The 17443-nt window shown below is 33.0% G+C and overlaps 1 protein-coding gene across 1 annotated transcript; it reads right to left on the bottom strand.

The window, feature by feature from the left end:
• On the bottom strand, nucleotides 1–12113 carry LOC139527586 (uncharacterized). Its single transcript, XM_071323099.1, has 5 exons — nucleotides 11448–12113; nucleotides 10360–10641; nucleotides 5700–6010; nucleotides 3857–3908; nucleotides 1–2137 (listed from the first exon to the last, which is right to left on the bottom strand). The coding sequence occupies exons 1-5, from the start codon at nucleotides 11470–11472 to the stop codon at nucleotides 2010–2012; spliced, it is 798 nt and encodes a 265-aa protein (XP_071179200.1). The 5' UTR covers nucleotides 11473–12113; the 3' UTR covers nucleotides 1–2009.
• Nucleotides 12114–17443: the final 5330 nt, after the last annotated feature.

Raw genomic sequence — 17443 nt, 5'->3', positions numbered from 1 at the left:
TTGTTTTTAAATTTGTCTTTATCAATACATATTTATACTTATAACATACTACATAATAATATTACAGATCAACTGTTCAACCACTAGAACCATTGTACCAACATAATCATGTAGTGCAATTTCACTGAATCACAGTCATCTGTATAAACAAACATACAAAAATATTACAAAATTCAATTACAACAAGAAGTAATTGTAACAGGATGCTGTTACGAAGTCTCCCAAACAAAGCTCTCATAACTCGCCCTTCATATTCTCCCATGTTCATTTGATTTGATTTTTTGTCCCATACAAGAATATATATGGCTTACGAGTAGGGATCTCCACCATTTACAAGTATTCAAACAGGAGGGGGTGGTGGCCCCCAGGGAATTCATCTACATTTCATTTGATTTGTTTTATTGTCCCCTACAAGAATATATATGGTTTAAGGGTGGGGAGCTGGACCGTTTACAAGATAATAGCACATTCTCAAATTGAACGGGGTGGGGCGACTCCCAGGAACTTCCCTTAAATTTCATTTGATTAGCTTTATTGTCCCATACAAGAATATATATGGTTTAGGGGTGGGGATGTTGATCATTTACAAGTTTTCAAACAAGAGGGGGTGGGGTGACCCCCTAGGGACTCCACTCTTATTTCATTTCATTTGTTTTATTGTCCACTACAAGAATATATATGGTTTAAGGGTGGGGATGTTGACCGTTTACAAGTTTTCAAACAAGAGGGGGTGGGGTGACTCCCTAGGGACTTCCCTTTAATTTCGTTTCATTTGTTTTATTGTCCCCTACAAGAATATATATAGTTTAGGGGTGGGGATCTTGACCGTTTATAAGATAATAGCACACTTTCAAATTGAACGGGATGGGGATGACCCCCAGGGACCTCCCTTTAATTTCATTTTATTTGATTTATCGTCCCATTCAAGAATATATATTGTTTAGGGGTGGGGATCTGGACCGTTTACAAGATATAAGCATATTCTCAAATTGAAGTGGTGGGGATGAACTCCCAGGGACTCCCCCATTATTTCATGTGATTTGTTTTATTGTCCTATAATCATTTCTGAAGACTGCATGTATTTATCACTTACAAATTTCAAGTTATATTAGTTTGAAAATTTTAGAAAATAAAATCCCATAAGGTTCTATAGTAAACCCCTCCCTCCTTTTCCCCCAAAAAATATCCCTTAATAGACCCCAATGCACAAACGAAAGATTGATGGCTCACCTGGACATATTAGTCTACCAATTTATGAAATCCTAAGTCAATCTGACAGGCGGTTTTTGAGAAACGCTGCGGACAAGTTCATTTTTTAAATAATAAAAATAATAAGAACTGACCAAAAACAATAAGTCTCCAAACTTTTTTGAAGAGTTAATTATTGCATAACAACAACGGATCCTTTCAAATCTTAAAATACATCAGAGTCTGAAAACCTTTTACTACAGTTGAAGTCCAAAATTCTGTTTGAGAAAGCCGTGGAAATCGAACTTTTCTTCAACTGAAACCTGAATTTGATTGTTTTCAAGTAAAACGTTTTCACACTCGACACTGCAAATAGCAAGAGAGTTCTTGTAGCACCAGATAGATTTCCCGTGTTTACATATGACAACGGAGTCGTTGTATGTACATATTACTTGTTCACACTCTGGACTTATAATAACTAGATCGTAACCGTAACATACAGCTTGCTTTGTACCTTGAGGTAAGAAAGCAATCAGTCTGCTAAAGTAGGTAAAACCTCTCCCTAATTTGACTATTTTGCTGTGCAGTCTCATGCTATTTGCAGGAATCACCTTTCCTGGACTAGGATTGATGATTTGGCGCTCTGCAGCGGCAGATGCCAAATCAACAATGGCTGGCCATTTGAAAAGGAATTCCTTTACAGTGTCTTTATGTCCTGATGGTAACCCTATGATATGTATACAGTGTCTATCTTCTTCAATTGGCAAGGTATTTTTGATTTGGCATACGCGGCTGACAGATGCCAAATCAAAAATACCAGCCTAGGAAATAACTAGTTCACATAAATCCTCTACGGCTGATTGTCTGAATTCTCCATTACACAAATGCATTGAAAGTCCAACTGACGTCTGTGAAAGATAATTGGTGTGAAAGGTCCTTACTCTGAAAACTAAAAAAGAGAATGATAATAACCTATAGTTGTTATGTTTGCATGGATAGAATTAATGGAATCATATATAACTGCAAAATGGAGGCATTGTTTTTATACATAATAAACATCCCTCAGTATAAGAAGCTGTGAAGGATCAGACATCATAACCAGTATACTATCTCGTAACAAATATAAATTTGTAACGGCATGTTTTCCTGTAGCTTGTTTAACTAGCTAGGTTATTGATATCTGACTCCGTGTGTAGACATACTACAAAGCACTTTTTATTTGTATACATGTTCCACCCGAACACGTTACCTTTCTGATTATAATTGTAATATTGACCTTTGACTTTAAACAGTAGAGGATATAGAGGTTTTTGCATAAAAAGTGAGAATTGATAGTTCAATAGGATACGCTTCTTCTGTTTTGCATTAATCATCATCAATACATATCAGCATTCAGCCATGACCAAAATGTCACAATAGAAAAAAGGACAATTTAGTAAATTGTGACAAAGTTTTACTTGAATAGATTTACATTTGCATGTTGGGTATTTTGAAAGCTGACTATACGGTCCGGCTTGGTTCATAGTCGTCTCATCGACAATCATGTCAAATGTCCTCATTTTTATAGTATCCCACTCATTGTAAAATTGTTTCACGTTTTGTCGTGTCGTACCTTTTGAATAATTAAAACTATGCTCATGCGGTGTTGTCTCCATGAATTCTAGGATTAATTTCGGACAGAGATGCAAATGATTTTTTTATTATATTTATCTTTTGTGTTTCCCAATATTTCTTTTCTGACAGAAATTGACCAAATGACTTTTTCTATCAAAGTTCTGTAACAACTCATAAAAGTTTTTCAAATATTCTTTTCTGTTTTACGAGTAACAAGCTTTATAAATTTTGATGATTAATATCCTAGCTTTCGGAATTAAACTCGGCTATACCACTAAACTTCACAACAGCGGAAGAGATTTCACGACGTTTTTGCGATTAAAATATATTGACAAACGTCCCGTTTAGAATGAAGGTCTATTGCTTTTATTGCAAAAAAATAATCACATGGACCCCCAGTTGTTTTCTTTAGCAAGCAATCAAGTAATATTAAAAGAACGCTCCTTTAAAATTTTCAGAAAAAATAAACGATCATTTTTTTCTACACTTCTGAATTGGCCTGATGATGTAAGTAACCTCTTGGTTCTTACGCGCTCATATGTATAAACTGTTTTGCACCAAAACCCTGGGTATGAATTGTGCACATAACTCCATCTTAATTGTTTTCAGTATTGTACTCAATGCTCTTCAATCCTGTACTTTATTTGGTCTTTAAAAATTTTTGGATTCGATCGTCAATGATGAGTTTTTTGAAGACGAAACGAGCGTCTGGCGTAAATACAAAATTTAATCCTGTTATATATGATGAATTTATTTGCACCATTTAAAACGTACACAATTGAATATTGTACTGAATCTGCAGTATGCGTAGCAATCAATATGAACATTTCTATATGATTTTTGATGTCATCAAGAATTATGCGTATGCGTTAAGTCAAGTTTAATTGCTATACATTTTTTTCTGATAAATTGAGTTGTAGTCTATACATATATGCATGATCTTGCTATTTGGATGTCTGTAACCTTGTTTATTACATATTTTGGATAAAAAAAATCCTTTTTCAGCGTTGCCTAGAGGTTAATTAGTGTTAGATTCATTGTATGTAAGCATTACCTTTCCAATCTTGTGTGAGAACTGTTAGAAAACCTGGTTGCCTCTTGAACTTCTACAAAGTATAGGAGATTTTAATACTATTCACTAACAATTTACACAAATACAGTTATGGTTTGACCGGCCGTGGCTCTGTTTTTATGCATCCCGAATAAACGGAAGTCTCACGTTTGCAAGTCCTTAATGGCGATTGGAAGTTGCTACTGACCATGAGTGACCATATTTCTCTAGTAGTCCTTTATCATGTAGGAGTGAAAAGTAAAATCAGAAAAATATTGAACCTTGAGAAATATTCCTGACTTGGTACTGGCATTTTCCTATGTGGAAAATGGATGATTGAACCTTGTTTTATAGCTAGCTTAACCTCTCACATGCAGAACAACAGTCGCATCACATTCCATTATTGACAGCGATTCGTGAACAAAATGAACAGGCACATTAGGTAAAAATGTCAAAAATAGAGGTACAGCAGTCAACATTGTGTATCATCTTAATCACTTAAAAGAATGTAACAAAGAAGCACAAAAAGGCATACATCAAACTTAAAATCCTCAATATGCTTTTCTATCAGGCGATCTTTTTTTGTTTATGTAAAATCTGCTTCTGAAAGGTTGAAAGAGTTTATGCACTGAGACCGAATAACTACCCTTACAGACACTGACGTATACTCGCGAGTTTGACGTTTCACAGGTAAAAATCAAACAATTTTGTCGTTCAATGTATGACGGGAAACATATGTACAGAATCAAATCAAATTAATATCACAAAAACAGTTTTAACAGTAAAAGTAAAAGGCATACACCTATTTCAACAACCTCATATTGCTTTTTTATTATACGACTTTATTTATATTGTAAAATCCACCCATAAAGTACTGGGACCAAATCCTTTCCCTGGCAAACACACGGTTAGATTAGCATTAACTTTGACGTAGAACCGCGCGTTTGACGTCACACAGGTACAAATACAATTATTGTGTCATTCAATGTATGACGGGATGCATAAGTACAGAGTCACCAAAAAAGAGACTTTACAGTAAAATTTATATAAATATGGAAAAATAAAAAGAATACTATAAAACGTTATGAAGATGATAAACAACGCCAGTGCAGGGAACCTATACTTAAAGACAATCATGTATTAATTGTAAAGTTTGAAAGGAACATTTATCAACAAGGTATTGGTACCTTTCGATGAACTTTTTTTTAGAAAAAGGACGAGTCGACGTTCTTTGACATACCCCTGGTTCATCAACTTTCTGCTCAGACATGTGTGACGTTTTACAAAATCTGAGTAGTAGCTGCAAGTTCTTGAATACCGAATAAGTTAGGAAATGCGTATCCTTTATGCAGTTAAAGTTGGTATATTGCTACTAAGGTGAAGGAAATTGATATTTCAAAACTAAAATCGTCCCGTTTGTCATAGATTCTGGCACTGTGATCACGGTGTATGTCATATTCGAGATTTAAGTCCATGATTCGGAGTGAACCATTCTGTTTATTCTTTAATTTTTAGTTCTTGGGATATATTGATGGAACCAAATCAGAAAGAGTGATTGAAAGTTAATAGCTGGTTAAATACAGTTATTATGATATCACTTTTGAATTAACATTGTTGTCTCAATGACAATAACACCAAATGTTATTTGTATATACATGATATAGTAGACACGTTATCGTATCAATCTGATTGTTAGACATTTTAGTGGTCTACGAGGTTTGGAAACATCAGTTATTGTATTTTGCTTAGTTTTAAAACGGTTTCTCGCTCAGTCTTATTTAATTCTTACTTGACTTGCAAATAAAAATACTCAGCTGTTATGTCGCTACTGATAAAGCATACGTACACAAAATTGGTGATTGGTAAGCCAGTACCTGACACCATTTATTGACTGTGAGCAGCTTTCACCAAAAGAAAACAAAGTGTCATTGTTTTTGGTTTTTAAATTCAAAGGTTTGATGCTGCCTTGAAATATTTCAATTAGAGTACTCAAAAGTTCCATCAATAAACTGAATAAATCACAAACAAGTTGTTCCCAGTGTATACATTTGTTCTTATGCTTATCAAATGTGTCGGCATCTTCTTCTGTTGTTGACGGTTTCTGTCGATCTCGATATCCGTGTCGTCCTTGGCATAAATAACCAGGAGAGCATGATTCTACGACAGAAAAAGATGTTTTAATGAAATAGTTGTATTATTTGTTTATTATGAAAACAATGCTGTTTATTGTTAGTATTCTCGTTAATTGATTAAATTAATCCAGGAATTGAAACTGGTAGTTTGCGCTTTAAGTATGAACACAAATATATGAAACAAAATATAAATGACAATTAAAAACCAATTGTTCAGAGAACATTTGAAGGTCTCTCCACCCATAAAGATCTTTTTTTATATGAAACTTTTAAAATGTGGGTTAAAATCTAAATCTTAAGCGTCAAATGATAGTTTATTATACGCAGATTAAAATAATAAATGGTTTCATTTTTTTATAAATAAGGCAGACAATTTGTTAATTTCGGTTTCGAAATGTCAAATCCAGTAATATTTGACAATGATTCTAAAAATAAATTTACAAACGATAGCTACTTCCGGTTTAAAACAGGTCATTTCTGGTTGGCTTTTTCATGGTTAAGTAGCTTGCAACTAATGCAAAAAGTCCCATGAATTTATCATGTATACATAAAAAGTAATAATCGAGAAAATTTAGATATGACCTTGATATCGATTTTAGGTCATAAACCCTAGGTCTTAATTATACATTATGAATGAGTTATCTCACCATACGACTATTTTTAAATATAAAAGTTGAGAAAATTCCGTTCTTATATTAGCTAACCTCTTCAACCAAAAAGTATGTGCTTCAACATGTCACAACAAACTATTTCGTACATATATGTTGTTGATATTTTATACGGTTTTTTCAAAGTAGAAGTAAGCTAAAATCAAAATTTAGAATATGACCTTGATCTTTGACTTTTATTTCATTTCAATGAACCACCGTAGGTTTATATCACTAGTTGTTCATGTTTTATATTATATATCCCTAATAGCATATACAGAAGAGGAAATAACTCTCATATGGCGTTTTCGTATCGTTCGGGCAAAATTTAATAAAAACATCATGGTCATACAACGAAGAATTTGCCATACAAATGTGTCGCTATTTTTGCCGGTTATGGAATAGATGCGCTAACAAGTAAAACAGTGTTCGGGGAGATAACTCATACAAAGAAAAGTGTACATAGAAGAAAAAATAATTAAAAACCAATTGTTCTTCAGAGAAGATCAGATAACATGCATGCGGATTTTTTTTTAGAACAATTGTATTAACAATATAAAAAACTAATTGTTCAGAGTTCTGTTTCCCTCCGAAACATGATTAATTGATTTTTTTATTGATTGATTGATTGAATAATTGATTGGTTGGCTGGGTGGTTGGTTGGTTGGTTGACTGATATACTAATGAAACACATGGGATAGGGTCTCTTGGAACAAGCGAAAAAGAAACATGCGATTTTGGACCCCAAATTAAACAGATTGATTGTTTAGTTGTTTGTTTGGTTGGTGTTCATTGATTGATTTATTGACTAAAAGTTTCGATGGCACTATCTCTATGAGAGGCACTGGACGTAACGTCAATATTCTGACCGGACTGCGTACTTGTACATCTCGTACTCTCAAACGGACAACCTCATGATGTCCTAATATATAACAGTCCTTACATCTTATTTTTGATCAATTTTCTCTATTGTTTTCGATAACTCGTACTTCATAGTTTCTTTTGTGTATTATGTTGCATTTTGTTTCAACTTGTAGGGAAAAAATAGAGTTGATATTCTGACTTGAAAGTTTCACTTTCTATATTTGGATATGGAAATTTTTCTTCTAATTTTTGGTCCGCGTGTGCGAGGAGTTTTAAAGTCACGTGATGCTCAAGTATATATGTCTGTCTTTTCAGGGGAGACCATTGAACAGAGCACATGTGTATTGATCGGACAAACACTATCGCTATTGGTTTTATTATTTATCGATTATTGATGTCAGATCATGTATGTATTTTACGTACACATGTTTACGGGAGCACAGGTTTATATTCAAATAAGATATAGGAAGATGCATTTTTAGGAATTTGATTGCAGGAATTATTTTGAACTTGGGTGCGATTTCTACGTCAATGAATTATATTTCTCAATCAAGCGACCCACGGCTAAGGGAAACGTTTTTTCTTGATTCATGTTACATTTTACCGGTAAAATAATTGTCGTCCAATGCATGCACACAAAAATAGTGCTGTTATTATAGTATCTTAATACAACGTTCACTGATTACATGTTATTTCAGAAAATGTATGAATAGGGACAGATTTTTGCAGTGATGGATTTCTATTTCAGAAGTTTGTACAGCAGAGGGCTTGTATTTTGACAATAAAATGTAAGGGACTGAACTTTAAAGCGAAATGGGATTCCTAAGAAAAAAAGAGAAAAAAGGGGCGAGGATGATAGACCTCGGTTGATATTTAAGATAAGATGCATAATAAACTCATCATAGATACATTTTTTTTTGTACCAGGACTATATTTAGTATATATGCCAGACGCGCGTTCGTCTACATATTAACATCGTGATAGCTGCAAAGTTTGTAGCTAAAATAAGTTAATTTTGTAAATTCTACTGTTTAATTGGAATGGAACCTCTAAATCAAAACGCGTACCATTTCGTCAAAATCGTATATCATGTCGCGACTACTAATTTGGTCAATTACTTTTTATACGACTTATGGTTTACATACATTTTTTTGTACATGCGTTTCAAAAGCATAACGACAAATGTATTTGCTAAAATTAGATCTCATTGGATCGCTTCTATTCAAGTTAGCCAAAATTCCTGATGATGTAATGAACAATTCAGAAGAAGAAACAAATATCGTTACCTTTTTTTATTATAAAATAAACAGTGAATAGAGATAACTCGTCCAAAACAATTGGGTTTTTATTAAACCTAAATGCGCATAAACTGTATGATACTATTTACGTAATATCTTAGCGACATATTGCGAAACAAAACTTTCACGCGGGAACAAATTTGGCGGACGAAAATATATAATAATAATTCAAAACCAATTGTTCAGAGAAACCAATTGTTCAGAGAACAAGTGAAGGTTTTTTTCACCCATAAAGATATATTTTGATACCAAACTGTTAAAATTCGGTTTAAAATGTTTTTTTTCCAGCGTGACATCGTAGCTTATTATTAAAATATATGGTTTATACATCTTTTTTAAGATATCGAAGATAATTTGTTACTTGCGGTTTTGAAAATGTTATTTCAGGGTTTTATTTGATGGTTTACTTCACTCTGATTCTCAAAAATATATGATTTTATTTACATTTACATTAAATAAGTACAATGAATGACTACTTCCGGCTTACCTAAGGTCACTTATGCTTTTTTTGTCATGGTCAAGTGGTTTGTAATCTAATGCAAAAAGTCTAATGACCTTATCATGAATATATAGCAAAGGTAAAAATTAAGAACGTCGAATTTACGAGTGACATTGAGCTCAATTTCAAGGTCATCAACCAAAAACCTTAAATCAAAAGTCCTTAAGTCTAAATTATATATGGTTAATGAGTTATATCACCTTACGCGTTATTTTAAATGTAATAGGGAAGGAAACTTCAATTTTGTGTAAAAGAACTCTTTCAACCGAAAGTTACATGTTACGACATGTCGCAACAAACAATTTAGTTAAAAGAAATCTCGATTATCTCATACAGTTTTTGCAAAGAAGTGAAAATAAGCCATTATTAAAATTAAGAAAATAACCTTGACCTCTGACCTTGGCCTATTTGTTAAATTTTTTTTGGATCAAGGGCCTAAAATTAAAACTCAAAGGTCTCTATAACTTACGGTTTACCAGTTAGAAATGCATATCAAATGCATAAGGGGAATAACTCTCATATGGAGTCTTCGTCACTCTTCGGTTGAAACAAAACCTAACAACCGAAGGATATAACGCGAAATTTGGAAAATAAATTTGTCACTTTCATTTACTGTTGCGAAGGAATTCTCATATCAAGACATACATAGTGTTAAAGGAGATAACTCTTACAAAGAAAGGTGTTCGGTTAAACAGGGTCAGATTCAAAAGCGTATACACTGTTCGATAACATATACCAAAAAACTAAGCAACATATTTTAAAATAAAAATACAGCGCAAGAAAAAAAAAATATAGGCATAAGAAAAAAAAATCAAAACAAAACTATAGGTCTTTCCACCAAAGACCTAATAATCAGAACACATACAATAGGTCTTCCACTTACCTGGAAAGACCTAATAATAATAATAATAATCAGAATAAATACAACAGGTCTTTTAACACAAAAGTGGAAAGACATAATAGCCAGATCTAATACAACAGGTCTTTTAACACAAAAGTGGAAAGACCTTATAATCAGAACAAATACAATAGGTCTTTCCACAGAAAAATGGAAAGATCAGTTTACCTCTAAAGCACAATCCACTATACATACTATATGCTCTTTTTGCTTGTCTAAAACGTTGAGTTGTTTCAGTCTCGGTTTTCTCTGTGAATAAGTATTTTCGTTTTATTTCTTGCTGTATTGCAGCTTGTTTAAGAAACGCTTGTTTTGCTTCTTCTCCTGAAGTACCAGTAAACCCTGTAGTGTGACCGGACAAAAGAAGCTGGGACGTTTGATCTGCATATTGGTCTAAATGGTCTTTCGGAACTACAGCGCAATTTTCAGTTGTTTCAGTCTCGGTTTTCTCTGTGAATAAGTATTTTCGTTTTATTTCTCGCAACAAACAATTTAGTTAAAAAAAATCTCGATATCTCATACAGTTTTTGCAAAGAAGTGAAAATAAGCCATTATTAAAATTAAGAAAATAACCTTGACCTCTGACCTTGGCCTATTTGTTAAATTTTATTTTGGATCAAGGGCCTAAAATTAAAACTCAAAGGTCTCTATTACTTACGGTTTACCAGTTAGAAATGCATATCAAATGCATAAGGGGAATAACTCTCATATGGAGTCTTCGTCACTCTTCGGTTGAAACAAAACCTAACAACCGAAGGATATAACGCGAAATTTGGAAAATAAATTTGTCACTTTCATTTACGGTTGCGAAGGAATTCTCATATCAAGACATACATAGTGTTAAAGGAGATAACTCTTACAAAGAAAGGTGTTCGGTTAAACAGGGTCAGATTCAAAAGCGTATACACTGTTCGATAACATATACCAAAAAAACTAAGCAACATATTTTAAAATAAAAATACAGCGCAAGAAAAAAAAATATAGGCATAAGAAAAAAAAATCAAAACAAAATCTATAGGTCTTTCCACCAAAGACCTAATAATCAGAACACATACAATAGGTCTTCCACTTACATGGAAAGACCTAATAATAATAATAATAATCAGAATAAATACAACAGGTCTTTTAACACAAAAGTGGAAAGACCTAATAGCCAGATCTAATACTACAGGTCTTTTAACACAAAAGTGGAAAGACCTTATAATCAGAACAAATACAATAGGTCTTTCCACAGAAAAATGGAAAGATCAGTTTACCTCTAAAGCACAATCCACTATACATGCTATATGCTCTTTTTGCTTGTCTAAAACGTTGAGTTGTTTCAGTCTCGGTTTTCTCTGTGAATAAGTATTTTCGTTTTATTTCTTTCTGTATTGCAGCTTGTTTAAGAAACGCTTGTTTTGCTTCTTCTCCTGAAGTACCAGTAAACCCTGTAGTATGACCGGACAAAAGAAGCTGGGACGTTTGATCTGCATATTGGTCTAAATGGTCTTTCGGAACTACAGCGCAATTTTCAGTTGTTTCAGTCTCGGTTTTCTCTGTGAATAAGTATTTTCGTTTTATTTCTAGCAACAAACAATTTAGTTAAAAAAAATCTCGATATCTCATACAGTTTTTGCAAAGAAGTGAAAATAAGCCATTATTAAAATTAAGAAAATAACCTTGACCTCTGACCTTGGCCTATTTGTTAAATTTTTTTTTGGATCAAGGGCCTAAAATTAAAACTCAAAGGTCTCTATTACTTACGGTTTACCAGTTAGAAATGCATATCAAATGCATAAGGGGAATAACTCTCATATGGAGTCTTCGTCACTCTTCGGTTGAAACAAAACCTAACAACCGAAGGATATAACGCGAAATTTGGAAAATAAATTTGTCACTTTCATTTACGGTTGCGAAGGAATTCTCATATCAATACACACATAGTGTTAAAGGAGATAACTCTTACAAAGAAAGGTGTTCGGTTAAACAGGGTCAGATTCAAAAGCGTATACACTGTTCGATAACATATACCAAAAAACTAAGCAACATATTTTAAAATAAAAATACAGCGCAAGAAAAAAAAATATAGGCATAAGAAAAAAAAATCAAAACAAAATCTATAGGTCTTTCCACCAAAGACCTAATAATCAGAACACATACAATAGGTCTTCCACTTACCTGGAAAGACCTAATAATAATAATAATAATCAGAATAAATACAACAGGTCTTTTAACACAAAAGTGGAAAGACCTAATAGCCAGATCTAATACAACAGGTCTTTTTAACACAAAAGTGGAAAGACCTAATAATCAGAACAAATACAATAGGTCTTTCCACAGAAAAATGGAAAGATCAGTTTACCTCTAAAGCACAATCCACTATATGGTCTAGATTTTGCTGGTCTAACTCGTTGAGTTGTTTCAGTCTCGGTTTTCTCTATGAATAAGAATTTTCGTTTTATTTCTTGCTGTATTGCAGCATTTTTCAGAAACGCTTGTTTTGCTTCTTCTTTAAATGTTTTCTCATGTTCGATAAGATGAACGAAGCTATGATAACCGTTTACCACCGAAAGTTCGTTGGTAACAGTTGAAGTACTGGTAAAACCTGTAGTATGACCGGACAAAAGAAGCTGGTTCGCTTGATCTGCATATTGGTCTAAATGGTCTTCCGGAACTACAGCGCAACTTTCAGTGTCGCTATGTCTATTTGTATTCCTCAAATGATATAAACTTATATGTGTATCATCATCAACTTCCAAATAGGCCTCAATATCATCGTCAGAAAACATTTTATTTGGTACTCCTACATAGCTCTATTTTTATTTTGAGAGGATTAGTTGGAGCATTATCTGAGTTATTTTGTTCCCTATAAAACAATCTGAAAAAAAATAGAATATCAAAATATTTTCTGTAACCATCGTGTATCTTGAACGCTTTGTGATGATTTTTTTTTTGGAAAACTCAACGAAACCTGTTCACTTAACTATTTACATAGATTGGGTGGCCTATTCACAGATAGTTTTATGTAATAGTAAAAGTTCAATGATAAGTTAATATTGATATTAAAAGACCTCCGAACAAAAAGGGGTGTTCAGAATTTGAACAGCCTTTTTTGTGAGGAGGTCTTTTAATGTCAATATTAACTTAATCATTGAACTTTTACTGACTTACAAACCGTCAAAAAAAATGAGAAAAGTACATAAAAAGCACTTGCAGAAACCTAATTCTCCTGAACTGGACGAGTCTAAATATGTTTAACTTAAATGATGGTTTAACAGTACTCAGACTGATATATACAATTAACAGTTACCAAATTGAAATAAAAAAGGACCGATTTAATGGCATTACATCATATAATTATTTATTTATGATAAAACAAAATTAGCATCTAAATAACACCAAATGATAGTTTTACAAATTTAGGGGGTAAATTTATATTTTTTAGCCGAATTTTCAAAATAAAGATTTCTTATTTAATAAATCAGGCAATCAAAACCCCATACAGACCTCATTTATAACTGACCAATGGATATTATGCCCAACACTTTCATGGTATATATACTTGATGTTTTTGATTTGTCAGTAATCATGAAATAGATTCATAAAGATCAGACCTTAGAAAACAGTAAGTAAACTCTTCCAACAATTAGCTTTTTAAACAGCTTGTTTCAGAACTTCTAATCGGACAGACCTAGATGCATAAAGCCCTTTACAATATTCATCCGGTAGATGTTCCTTTTTTTCTGAATTGGTAATTTTCCGACATTACGTTACATGCGAATGCCAGATAATTAGTTTTGTCTATTCAGTACACTTAAGAAATAGATCATGCTTTATTTGTGTTTATTAAAAACTTCAACTAAACTTCAATGAATAAAACCGTATTAGACTAGGTTTCACTGGTCAGATCAAAACGTGTTAGGTGAGATATATTCGCAAGTTCAATGTATTATATGATATTTAGTCGTCCGTTATTCCCTTTTCATGTCTAAATGAAGCAAAAACACATGAACACACTTTTATCTTTCTTAGTTTTATCCTTGCCTGACAAAAAAAAAAAACACATATGTTATAAATCGTATTAAAACAGTAGATAAGAACCATAGCAAAATAATCTTTAAATTGTTTTAATAAGCAGTCAGTTTTATGATATTAAACTGAAGAGACATCGCCCCCCCCCCCCCCCCAAAAAAAAAAACCAACAACACAACAACATAAAAACTTAAATGGAAATTGGAAGTTATAGCATTTTACAAGATCTTGTCTTTGTGTGCTAAGTACTAGTACAGAGAAATCAATTAAGTTGATTGATTGTTGTTTGCTTTACGTCCAGTAGCAAATATTTCATGCATGTTCATGACTATAACACATAAATTTTAAATACAATAGGAGGTCGAAAGTGAGGTTGGACGTGAAACTTTAAAATACCACTGGAAAATGTATATTGAATAAGGACAGACATTTAGATTTGAAACAGCTGCAAAAATTCAGACCACTCAAATAAAAGGTACAAGAGTTGTTAATTTGTCGAGAGTGTTGATCCTTAAAATCTATCCTGATGTCGATCATCCATGTTTACGTGTAGTTTACAATATCATTTCAAGCATCCAATTTAGGTTAGATACTTTTAGCTCGCTTTAGTAACTGTGAGGATTCTGTAAAACTGTATTGTGTATTGTACTTCAGTTTTTGGTATGATATTCTGTACTACCGATCACTACCGCTCTCCTGGTTGATCTCGTGTGGGAGTGTTCGCCTCGAGATCGGGAGATCACTTGTTCGAATCCCGAATCGGTCAAACAAAGACGTTAATTTAATGGGTATTATATTTCAACGCTAAACACGTGGCATCGTAGAGTAAGAGCGCAGACTGACCGGCTCAGAGTCGGAAATGAGTCCGGGTCGGGTGACTTTTCTTCCTGCAAACTAATATCTAATGAACTTACACGATAAAAAAACGACTCTGCTTGTCAGTCTAGTAAAATACGGGGTTAATACTCTTATTATATTTACATGTTATCGTCCTGAATATTTTTTTATTTGCCGCTGGTCGTCATCCATTATCATTATTTATTTTACCGTTATACTAAACAGTGAAGTGTTTTTCTTTTACTGGTTTATATTACAACTTCTTAAATTTTTACCGATAAAAATATGGCAGGTGAAAATTTTCAACCAAACACTATTAGTTACATAGTGTGTAAGTGACCTAATATGATATATACTGGGTCAGTAAATTCCATATTGGGTGAGAGCGAAGCGAACCCCATATGGAATTTACTTACCCTGTATATATCATATTAGGTCACTAGCACACTCATGACACTATGTAACGAATTTATCTTACCGACTATCTTTATTTGTTGAATTTAGACTAAAGTTGTCTTATTTGCTATCATACCACATCTACTTATTTCTGTATTAAAGTGTTCAAGTGTTCAATTTTAAGAACCTTCTTCAATTGATCTGCACTAAAAACAACTAATGTAAACGATAAATATCTATAATAAACAACCTTGATATAACAATAGTAAACAGAACTTTCAATATTTTGAATAATGAAACAGTGCCTAAGTCGCAAATTCACTACTAACCGTGTATTGAAATAAGCCCCGCCTCCCTACTAACCTAATATTGAATATACACGGTCTCCGCGAGGTCGCTTGTAACCAATCATATTCCTAGAAATGTATAGGAGGTAAGATAATTGTGATTGTTGGGGTATCTTTGACGGTAAATAATATTAAATCAAATGTGCCTTTTCGGATATATAATAGTTGACGGAAAATATTATTGCATTAACTCCGTATAACTATTATTTAGTCATGGGTCAGTTTTGAGCTTATTATTCTGTATACGCATCTTTCTATATAAAAAAAAATACTGAATGTTGACTCTAAATATTTTTATTTATCTGTGTCTTTGGGTTGCTGTTGCATTAATGTATACCATTATCTCCTTTTATTCAACACCAAATGATTCGCTTGGGTGAAGACATATTGACATCTCTGGACCTCTCCCGTCCCACAGTATACCCTTGCCAAATGGGTGCGATCGTTTGGATTATTGAATCTATAAATACGCAGCTTTGTCCGATCAAGATATAATAGGAATGTATATCTGATGCCTGGTGCAATAAGAATTTCACGCTATCAACACCTTAATGAGAGAGAGAAAGACGATCTACGAACGAGTTGAATGATTGAAATGTGTAAACAACAAGAAAGGCCAGCTAAATCTTTTCAAACAAGTCGCATGGTTGATTTTAACTACATTTTTTGTGACTTTTGCTAGAACAATAGTAGATGAAAAAAATATATAACAAAACCGATCAGCAAGACAATATAAAAAAAATGAAACGCCCAAAATAAGCTGAATCTGTTTATTAATTATTGTCAACCTTTTTTTTTCATCTTTTTGCATTTATGACAACTATAATACTATTCTGAGATATAAATAAACTTGAAACAGCAAATGTTGTCACCTAGACGAGACAGCCGTCATTGTACGCTTCAATATATGAATAATTGCCACTCAATGAAGATTGTTTTTCTGTTCTATTCCCCTCCCCTATTAGTTTTACCGGAACATATACAATGTAACCCCTGATGTGTACTACGAAAAAAAATTTAATGTTAAAAAAAAGATTAAATGCAAAGAGAAAAATTATGGAAGAAATGCTAAGATATACGTATAAAATTTTAAATGTAAATAATAAAGAAATATATATAAAAAGTTGAATCAACTGAGGACAAATGGTTATACATCACTAAATGAAGCTGGTTAATGTATTGATCCTTTGTGTCCAGTGGCAAATATGTCATGCATATTCACGACTAGATGCAAAGTGAATCAATCTGAAGCAAATGGTTACAAATTTAGTGTGGCATTTTTTACAATAAGGCAGAGCGTTCGCTAGAGGTAAAACGTATGCCGTAATAGAATAGATTTGAACCATAATGACCGACCTCGTTAGTTAAGCTATTAGCCCTCCTTCCCTCTTTTTTCTCTACGATAGACGAATGCCATAAATCAAAACGTCATGAATTTACAATCAATAACGGACACTTTAAGTAAATGAGATATGGACTTTTTTTAAAAATATATTCCTATTGCAGCCAACATCACCCGGTTCGGGACAGGTTAACTATAATTTCCACAAAATACCGCCTGATATTGATCGGAGATATTTAAGCACTTTGAATCAAACTAATTGTTAAATTGTAAATTAAGGTATGTTGCTGAGTGTTTTTTCCCGATCCTTTTTCGG

The sequence above is a fragment of the Mytilus edulis genome, chromosome 6 (assembly GCF_963676685.1).
Source record: "Mytilus edulis chromosome 6, xbMytEdul2.2, whole genome shotgun sequence".
In the NCBI taxonomy this organism is placed as follows: Eukaryota; Metazoa; Mollusca; class Bivalvia; order Mytilida; family Mytilidae; genus Mytilus; species Mytilus edulis.
Note: the sequence above shows the minus strand (reverse complement) of the source record. Positions and strands in the feature narration are given on the sequence as shown.